General features: G+C 24.3%; 1 protein-coding gene across 6 annotated transcripts in view; it reads right to left on the bottom strand.

The window, feature by feature from the left end:
• Nucleotides 1-357: 357 nt before the first annotated feature.
• Nucleotides 358-11,457, bottom strand: part of LOC107441076 (Autophagy-related 18a) — a 46,331-nt gene continuing 35,231 nt past the window's right edge. For all 6 annotated transcript variants that reach the window (XR_006225185.2, XR_011637732.1, XM_016054216.3 and 3 more), the window contains one exon: nucleotides 358-6,996. Coding sequence is in view for 4 of the 6 variants with exons in the window: in XM_016054216.3 (XP_015909702.1) it covers nucleotides 6,896-6,996 (101 nt within the window). In the remaining 2 variants the exon portion in view is untranslated. The remainder of the gene's footprint in view (nucleotides 6,997-11,457) is intronic.

Below are 11,457 nucleotides of genomic sequence, written 5' to 3'. Positions count from 1 at the left end.
AATTATACGAAAATCCCGGAATAAAACCACCTCTGTAAAATAAGGCTGCTTTAAGATTCCAATGTTTTAAGAAGCAATGGTTTCATCTGTGAAAAGTAGGATGACTAAGAATTTTCTTTTTTATAAGTTTCTTATTCACTGAGGCACGATAACCTGAACATAAATAGTTAAATTTTAAAAGGTATCTTGTCAGCCTTAAATATTTGACTGCCAATAGCATGCTGACGAGTTACAATTTCACAACATCATTAAAGTACTTATATACTTATCAGAGGTACTTATGTATATACTTATCAGAGGTACTTAGATGTGTGTAGTATCTGGCATCTGTTGGCTGTAGAAATAACCAATCCTAAATATAGCATAAAGACTTTTATTTTATAAAATTCCATTTTGACATATTATTCACAGTTATATTTCTTTATTCAAAACCTATTGAAGGTAGATATCAATAATTGAAAATTAAATTCATTTTGAAATTTGGTTTCTGCTTCCAAAAAAAAAAAAGTGTTACAAAATCTATACTACAGCTTTGGCTTGTTATTATAGACTCGGTACACAACAACACAGGCACACTCTTCACAGCAGAGAACATTCACAAAAGATTTAAATGTCAAAATTCAGATAAATACACTGTATTCACTCACTCACATTTCAATGATGGTCAAAGAAATAGGCTCCGACATTCTTTGATAAAAGCCTTGATTCTAAATTGAATGTCCTGTTCACGAAAAAAAGAACATCACGAATAATTTTTGATCAAATGATGTAGTTACCTTTTCATTGTACTAAGATTCAGTCTTGATATTTAATGAGTGTATTTTAAGTTATAAAGTTAATCTAACCGATGGATAATAAAATCGGCTTTTTTTAAAATCATAACTGCAAAAACGGAATTATTACACTATAAACAAACGTGCCATAGTCGTTCTTTAATAAAATCCATTATTGCTCTTTAGAGAAATCACATTTTTGTTAGGGATATGTTTTAAAAATGAATTTTCTTATCTAAATAATTCGAATTTTTCTATTTTCTCGAGTTTTATAAGATGCGTGGCATTGAACTAAATAAACAAATTTTCATCTTGCTGCTCCCTACGAACAACGATGTGGATTACAATTCTTCAAAAAATTAAAGTGTGAGAGTTCTAAAAATAATAGAGGGGAAGTGTAGAGGAATCCAGATAAAAATTTAAAAATTAAGAAAAATAATGGAATCATTTACTGTCAAAGATCATTACTCATTCAAAGATAATTACTCATTCAATCTATCTTCAACAAATGTCCTAAAAAGCACTTGATATTTTAAAATGAACTTTACAAAAAAGGTAAAGAAATATTAAAAGTTACAAAAACTTTAAAAAATTTTTAAACCCTGTTGAATTTGTAACTTCAAATTTTGCCAATAAAATAAATACTAATATTTTAGAACTCTTCTATATTTTAAAAATTGTGGCTCACGCTTTTTTAAAATGCTAAATGTAAATCCAATAAAAAATAAAATATAAATTAAGTAATCAATTTAACTTATAAGTGTATTATAAGTTAAATTGATTACTTAATAAGTGTAAAATTTAACTTTGAAACATTTTTCCCCACGTGTAGATATTCTGATTTATAAAAAGACTTTCTTTCAGTTTATTACTTACAAGCCGTTCAACTGATTTTTTTCAATTTATTTTACTTTCTTATTTAAAATTACACAGTCTAAAATTATACATAACACTGAAACTTTGCAATGCCAAAAAAAAATTTTTTTTATCATTATTGCTATAAATAATAATAATATTTTTTGTATGAAATTATCTTCGGATAAAGAAACATACTAGTTGTACACTAAATTTTTAAGATTTGCTTAGGCATTTTTAGAAACAAAATATAAAATTAATAAGATTCTTGTATTTTCATTTTGAGTTAAGGATTGAGACAATATTTTTTAAATTATAGCTAATTCTCATATTATGAGGGTTAAAATTTTTAAAAATGGAAGTCAGTGGAAGAATAATGCGTAAAATTATATAGATATTTTTTCTGATTTTATAATTTAAAATACACTAATTTATTATCACATTTAAGATATAGTTCAAGAAAAATCAAAACTTCATCTTATAACAAGAAAATCTTCCATTTGATTAAAAGTTATTTTAGTTGTTACTGTTTTTCTTAGCACTGTACAAAATCTAGGTTTTAGTATTTTCTGTACAAATATTTCATTTACACAACAAATAATAAAGGCGACATACAACACAATTAAGATCGAAATCTTTCAAGGTTATACACGATAAATATTCCTTCTAAATTTCTCAGTTTATGAGACAGACATATACGACTCAACACTAATACTTTTTTTTTATATTAAAATCTTTTCAAGTTTTTTTTTCTTTTTACACAAACACTTGTAATGTATTACTTTGGTTATAAAGTAGAGAAACAAACAAAAATGGTAATTCTGTCAATAAAACTTAAAAAATACAATTATAAATATACATAACTACATAACATTATAATACAAGATCTGTGAATAAAAATAAGATTATTTATACATACTATATAACATATAATACACTATTTTTTACAATTTTTTTTCTTTTCTCTTTTTGCATGGATTAGTTAACATAAGCCACAACCGTTTAAAAGATAACTTGATAAAATATATTAAACTAAGGTATTTTCATAAAATCGCACTTTCTTGTACACGATGCAGCTATATTAATTCTTTTCGTTCGTAATCTGAACCTATATTTGAATCTTTAAAGACCACCATGCAAAAAAGTGAGATCAAATGATTTTTCCTTTTAAAGAACAGAGAGAGAGACCACCACCATAAATCCAAAAATAAAGCTTCTAAACATATGGGCAGTTGACCAAAATAAATAAAGTGATAATCAATTGTTTTTATGTATATTAATATTTAACATTTGTATTTTTTATGTATATTAATAACTAACATACATCAGTAAGAAAAATTAAAAATTATGAGCACTGTCAAATTCTTAACTAAACTTGAAATAAAAAATCAACTTTATACAATTAATGGTTTTAATAATATTTAACACTGCATACCTACCTGATTATAAAAGTTTCAGAGACATGAGATGTTACTCCATTCATAGGAAGTACAACATTTTTATTTCTAAAGCTATTGGTTGGATTTATTTATAATTTTTTTTTTTTTTTTTTTTGTAATTAATTGAGTGAAAATGCATTTTTAACAATCAATTTTGAAATAATGCAGTCAATTTAAGCATTAATTTAAATTGACTGCAATGAGCTAAGAATAATAATTTAAAGAATGTAATGGTATAATTTTCTAATAAAAACTATTATTTAAGATGGTTGAATGATTGACTTTGTATTTATATTACTTGTGTTAAAAAATTGAATGATAGTTTTTAAATGATTTTGCTATATAATAGATTGTAATGCTTAATTTTAAAGTAGAACAAGCGACATTTTGAAATTACTTATTTATTCATGGTTAGATAGGTAGTAGGTATTTTATTTATGTTGCACTACAGCTGCACAATAGGCTATTGGCGGCGGTCTGGGAAACATCACCGAGGATGATCCGAAAACATACAAAAATCACAATTTTGATCCTCTACAGTTTTTTAATGTTCACAATTCCTCTAACAATTTTTTAATGTTTCTAAACACTTTTAAGCTGTCTCCCTATATAGATCTTCATTTGATAACTATTTAAATACTATTTTTAAATACTCATTTAATTTTTAAGATTTTCTTAGAATGTTGACAAGTCTTCACAAAATACAATTTCTGCAATTTTCTTCAGCCAATATTTTATTGAATCAATTTAATTTTGCACATTAAGAAAATGGATATATTTTTATTATAAATGACAAAAACATTTTACTATTGCTATTAGCACATGAAGCAATCGAGTACACATCTTCAGAGGCGATATTTTAAAAATTTTATTACTATTGCAACCAGAAAACTCAATTTGTTGAGCTTAACTTGAGGACAAATAACCCCAAAGAAAACCATTTTTTAATAACGGATCAGTGTTATTAGGGTTACCAGTTTATTTCAGAAATAAAATTCTCTAACTTATTTAAGAAAATTTCAAATCCCAAATAACGTTTTTGCAATGCATGGCAAATATGATTTCTTTAAAGCAACAAGCAATTAAGTTTAGTTTGTCAATACAAATATTACAAGATATAGATACGACAAATATTAAATTTTGTAAAAACAAAAATTAAGTAAGCTATTTAATATTTAGAGTTATTATACACGAGCATACTGATCAATGTGGAAAGTGACATTTCGCACAAATACAAGAATAGCTAAAAAAAAAACAATGTAAAATAATTTAATAATAGAGTCCTATCAGTAAAGTAGTCAGTTATCATATTTGTGATTAAAAACCAAAATTAATTTTTACAGAATAGTAAAAAACATAGTATTATTAAATTGCAAATATATTTAAAAAGAAATTTTTATCATTTTATAAGAAATAATACAAATAGATGCTAAACTTTTTAACTTTGATTATCATTGGCTATTTATTGTTTCAAAAATTTTATAAATGAGTTATTTTTCAGGTTTGTCACAAAATTTTCTTGTCTTGGGCCGAAAATTACAGTGTTCTCCGACTACCCCCCCCCCTCGAAATCAAATTCCTTGACAATCACAGTGTTCCCTGACCCAGTAGAAACCGTAAGTAAAACTGGAATGAATAAAATAATTAAGATTTTTCAGCATAATTCATTGTTGAAGGGATTTTCATAAATGTAAGATAATTTTTTTGAAAAATTTTAATTATTATTATCTAGGCGCAAGTCTAAAGATATTTAAAACATAGTTGTTTGTACAAATGTCACTATACTAAAATATTTACATACATAAAAACAGTTGAAAAAAAAAGGAGTAAAATATATAATACAGTGAATAATAAAAAGTTTTGATTTAAATGGCTTAAAAATATTATGCCATAAAAATAATTTAAGTAGCAATGAAAATATGTTAAATCAAAGATCTTTAAAATTGAAGTTTGTTTATATGTATATATTAACAAAGTTTTAATATTTAAATTAATGAATGATGATAATATTTAGATATAACACATGATTAAAATGAAAAAAAAATGCAATCACATAATTATATTCAATGAAATAAAGATAATTAGGATGAAATATATATATGACAACTAAAAACAAAAATTTTTACATATCTTAATGCAAATCAGGCAGACTATTAATTAATGCACAATGAATTCAATTTTAAAGTAGATATAATTTCTGAAATTTTTCTAATAATGAATTACTCAAGTTTTTTTTAATTAACTTAGCAATGGAAATAAAAAATAAAATGTTTTTTATTTATTTTACTTACTTTAAAAATTTTGTTTCTAAATTTTGAAAAAATACATTTAATAAGATTTACGAGATACATAAAAACATTCTTTTTATCTTATTTAAGTAATTAAATAGCTGGTATGATAAGCTTAGAGATTTCATTATTTAATCTTTATTATTGTACTGTGTATGAAACTAAAATGTATAAAAATTCTGAAAAGCAGTAACAGTAGATAAAATATATATCAAATAAATAATTTTTGAAATTTTAAACTAATCACAATTCAAAGAAAGAATTAAAAGTTATCAGTAAAATATATTAATACCTTTGACTAAATGGCCCATAATTTATTTTTGAAGAGTTAGAGAGTTAACAAATTTTCAAGTTCATTATTTTTGCATTAATTCAAAATACTAATTAGGAATTCAGAAGGTATAAAAATACAAAAGTTACTAAATGTCAATTTTGATTTCCAATATAAAACTTTTTTCCTTATTTTTATAACTTTTACATTCTAATTTAAGCAGTTTTGTGTAAACTTTTCCTTGTTTTTAAAACTTTTTTCTTTAAATATAAGCTATTTTTATTAACCTTTTTTTTGTTTTATAACTTTTATATTCTAATATTAGATATTATGATTAAATTTCCTTTGTTTTGATATCTCTTACATTTTAATTTAAGAATCTTTTGTTAACTTTCTCTTAGTTTAATAATTTTAAAATTCTAAATTCAAGCATTAAATAAAATCTGTCAGTCCTGTAAGCAAAAATTAACATTTTAAGCCTTTCTCACAAAAAGAACAGGAATTTCTTATGTTAAAGAACAGGTAAAAAACAATCTCTCAATATTTAAAATGTTTTTCATCCCAAATCCTTAAATTTATTATAAGTGCAGAAGAGTATTGTTATCGGCATAGTATTGAGGGGGAACATGACCTTCCCCCATTAATTTTACAAAATATCAGTTTAAGGTTATTTCTATTTTCAGACTCGAAAAAACTTTTTTTTTTTATTAAAAATTTATAATTTTGGAAAGTTTATATATAATTCTACAAAATAATTATAAAATTATTTAAGTTGCTTCTAAAAAAACCTTCAATGATTTTTTTTTAAAGTAACATGGTAGTTATTTAGTTTAATTTAAGCACCATGTAAATTTTTTAATTACGATAATGTTTTTATCAACATAGTGAAATATATTTTTTTACACAAATCCTTTTCTGACTGCTAAACTGTTATAGATATATATATTTGTGACTTAAACGGATTATAAAAGAAATACCGTTGTTCCCCTCTATGCCTATGTTTATTACACCAAATTGGGAATAAAAGTTCTTGTGAATGAAAAAGACTACAAATAAGGAAAGAAATCAAAAACACATCACAGATGCTGAATTTTCTTTCATAGTTCAATTTGCTTAAGGTTTGTGTAATAAATATTACTTTACATACATTTTGACACAAATTGTGATTGCTTGAGACACAATAAAGTATATTAAATCAGTTTGCCAGAAAGTCCACAGTCAGCAGCAGCAGGTGATATGTGTGTGGTTGTGCAGAGATTAAAAAAAGGTTTACATCTCATTTTTATGATTCATGGGTGGAAATTCGTTTTCGTAGAGGTCTTTAGCACAATGAGCATAGTGGGCATCCTTGTGGCTTTCTTGATCAGTTTCTGTGATGATACAAAATAAAGATAAATACTAGAAATTATACAATGAGAGATACAGCAAATAAAAATACAGAGCAACCAATGTATCATGACTAATAAAATAAGTATCATTACTAACATACTTCATTGACATATCATGATTAATAAAACATGAAAAATCTTTTTTTGTTAAAAAATACATAGAATTATATGATATAATTATAAAGCAACTTATGTGGTGGTTTGAGTCAAATTGTATCTGGTCATCACGAACTTTGAAGGCCTCTATTGATGAATCATTACAAACATACATGATTATTATGCATTATTTTGTCTTTGATGCATCATTAAAAATAATTTTTTTATTTACAAAAAAACAGTCAGTTTAAAATTGAATAAACTTTTTTTCAGTTCATAGCTTACATTAACTGCTTACATTAACCTTTACATTAACTGCTTGCCAGGGGACCACTGATAATTATTTTACGGTGATTCGAGTCAAATTTCAGTGGTAACAAAGCCTATATTAATTTTGAGCCGTGATTGATATTTCATAATAAATATATAAGATTATTACGCATTATTTAGTCATTGATGCATCATTACTAATACATTTTGTTTTTGATAGAAAAAAAAACATTCAGTTTAAACTTAACTAAACCCTTTGAACAATACTTTTTAATTCATAGCTGTCAACATTACTGTAAAACTTAGTAGAAAAGATGCCAACTTCTACTGGTTTCTTGATTCAGGTTTATGTATAATATAGAAACTTATATAGAAATTTTGCCAGGTTTACATATAATATAGAAACTCCTTTAGCTTTTAAACAAATAATATCACTATAAAACGGGAACTCAAATTTGAAACGTTCAGGACTGCTTATATTTTAAATTCCGTACTTTGAATATGACTTAACATTAATGCAATGTAAGAGATTAATTCAACAATAAATAATAAACTTGAATAAAGATGCGAATTGTGACTAAATCACTTTTTTTCATTAACGTAACTTTTTTTAAATATATCAATCAGCTATCAGCTATAACTGTTTTTCTTAAGTTATCAGTTTATCTTATTTCAGTTGCTCGAGATTCCGGAATTCGGGTCTGTCAATGAAAGAAGCTTTAAACAGAATGTAAATAAATAAAAGATTCCATTTCATTTAAAGAAATGAGATTTAATTTTTTTTATAACGAACTCTATATTATGAAATTAATATAAAAATATTTAATATAATTATGAATTTTTTTTAAAATTTGGATTAAAATGCATTTAGTATCTTTAGTTATTAAAAATAATGAATATAAGAGTATAAGAAAATTAACTTTTTATATTCAAAGCTAATTTCTAATATTTAATTTTATTACCATGATTTTTTTTTTTAAAATTTAGATTNAAATGCATTTAGTATTAAAAATAATGAATATAAGAGTATAAGAAAATTAACTTTTTATATTCAAAGCTAATTTCTAATATTTAATTTTATTACCATGATTTTTTTTTTAAAACTTAGATTAAAGCTATCTAAATTGACTGTAATATCTATAGCTATTTAAAATTGTGAATGTAAAAGTATAATAAAATTAATAAGTTTCAATGAGGAAGTTAAAATTAATAATTCAAAGTCTATTGCTAAAAGAAAATAGTTACAGTTAATTTTAAAATTGTAGTCATTAGTGTAATATATTCAATGCATTTTATTTTTCCTATTACCCATAAAGAAAAATCTTTAAAAAATTATTTATGAATCCTTCAAATGTCACAAATTTAAGACATTCCTGATCAGGATCTTAAAGAATTAAAACAGATTTTTTTTAAATTAAACTGCAAATATAAAAATTAAGATTCAATAATAAAATATAGTTTACTTTTGATAAGATCAAGAGGATATTTCCTCATGATTAGATCAAGAGGATAGGGTATATTAGTAAATAATATTTCATAGTTAATGTTAGAGGGGGGGGGGAAACCAGACTTTTCCTAGGTGTATAAGTATTTATATTTATGTTTTAAAAGAAGAGAAAATGTACTCTTAACAAATAAATAAATAAATCTACTTTTATAACAGCCTATTAATAAGTTACATAGTATTAAATAACAGTAAAAAAAAATTTCAAAAAACTAAATTTAAATTTGAACTTAAAATTTATTTATTTAGAAGACATTTTTTTACTAATTACTAAAAATTTTAGACTGTACACAACAATGGTAAAGTTACTCTTCTATAAACAATAAAGTTATTATTCTCTTCTAAAAAAAATAAAAAGTGGGGCATTATCTTATATATTATATTAAAAGTGGGACTAATTCTTATATATTTGTACAATTAAAAAATTTATCATACATTTATACAATTAAAGCTTTTCACAGTATTAAACAAACAAAAAAATTAAATATTCAATCATAGCTTTTATAATTTATTTTATTAACAACTAAGATATTTTTGTTTTATTTTAGATCAAGGCAACTTAATTAATATTCAAAGTTGTTCATGCAAGAGTGATTTAAAAGATTAAACATTTCCTCATTTGAAGAAAAGGTTTTTAAGCTGTCTGGAAAATGTTGGTCAAGGTCATTAATTTCAACAGATAAAGCAGAAACTATTCTCAGACATTTAGGTTTCATTATTATTATTTTTAAAAAAGAATTTAGTTCATTTTAAATCTGATAAAAAAAATTCAACACCACTGATATGTAGAAAAGTTCATACTGAATAAAGATAATAAAATTACTATTGTCATGACATTATTGACAGTGAAACTAACAGTTATGTTATATAAGACTAATAGCAGCAGTCGAATATTTAGGAATTATTTGAAGACAGAAAATATTATTAATTTTCTAAAATCAAATGTTTTTCACAAAAAAAAATATCATTAATTTATAGAACGATTTCATTATTTATTACCAGTTTGTAAAACATAAATTTTTACATTAAATTTGAGGAGGAAAAAAGATATAGTTATTGCATAGAAACAATCTAAACTTTTCACAGAACTTAGTTCAAGAAATAACAAAATTATGTGATGTAAATAGATTTTGTTTTAACATTGCATTAAAATTAATTATTAGCTTGTTAGATGTTACAACAAATAGTTTTAATAGTTTTATGAGTTCAATATAATTATTAAAACAACTTTTGTATCATCTTAGTCTAGTAGATGATTATTTTTATTTTATTTTAAAAAAATGTTCATTTAAACACTTTATGATTTAAAAAGTTTGTTGTAAAATTATTTTTTAAATTTATAAGATTAGGAAATTTCTAAATTTGAAAAGTTTTAATGGTCAACAGAATTAATTAAAATAACTTGGCACATAATTTACAGTATTATTAATTTGCTCAGTTACAAAAAATATTTAAAAATTTTATTTAAAAGGTTTTTATTTAAAGGCTAAATAAATATTTAAATTAAATATGATATCTATAATTAACAAGATCATTCTACACCTCTTTAGCGAAACATAAATTTTAAGTTATAGAATAATTATCTATACGTACTTATATAATAAGAACTGTTTTTCAGAAGTGAGGAAAAAAGAACACTGCTTTGATAAATAAACATTTTTAGTTCAGATACTAAGTTTAAGATAATTTTTTTCCCTTTAAAAAAATTATTACATCCTTTCAAAACACTAAAATCACTTTTAAGAATTATTTATACAATCTGTAGTTTGGGGGATATAATCAGTCCCTGAATATTTAATGCATGACCTCTTACCTTCTGGACAAAAATTCAATATAAAATGAAATTAAAACATTAAAATTCCAAAATTGAACTGTAAAATTCAATACAGTGAAACCTCGATTTTACGTCCCCCGAATTTACGTTTTTCCCGCATTTTACGGTTTTTTCATCAGGACCCAGTTTTTCCGTATACCTCCAATGTTAATTTTTCCCGGATTGTAAGTTTTTAATTTACGGAATTTCCCGCATTTTACGTTTTTTGTAGAAAGAAAAAAAATAAAAAAATGTTTTAATAAGCAATATTTTTTCTATGTTTGCTTTTTTAAAGCTCATCCACGTTGTTGAAAGTAAATCTATGAAAGCAGAAACGCATTCCACAGACTACTGTTTTCTAGAACTTTAGTCCTCTCTCCCCCTTCCTTTGTTGAACACCTGCTGCCTGTCTCGGACAAGGCAGCGGGCGAAGAAACAAAGTACAGAAACAACACATTTCATTGGTGCAGGAATGAGACAGATAGGAGAAGAGACACTCCAGTTACCAATCAGATGTAGTGACTTATTTTCTTCCTTGGAAAGCAAAGGGGATCTTTACGTTTCTACAGCTTTTCAGACTCTGTTGTTGTTTAGCACAAGGTGGTCGCATTTCAAACCCTTTCGTACGAAAATGGTGAGCAAAAAACGCAAAAACTTTTCTGTTGCTGAGAAAGCCGAAATTGTTAAGCAGTTTAATGAATTTCATGGAACAAAAGTAGCATTCGCTCAATTGCAAGGAATTCCCGTAACAACCCTGCAA

The sequence above is a fragment of the Parasteatoda tepidariorum genome, chromosome 9 (assembly GCF_043381705.1).
Source record: "Parasteatoda tepidariorum isolate YZ-2023 chromosome 9, CAS_Ptep_4.0, whole genome shotgun sequence".
In the NCBI taxonomy this organism is placed as follows: Eukaryota; Metazoa; Arthropoda; class Arachnida; order Araneae; family Theridiidae; genus Parasteatoda; species Parasteatoda tepidariorum.
The sequence above is the reverse complement of the archived record's forward strand: the minus strand, read 5'-3'. Positions and strand labels throughout refer to the sequence as shown.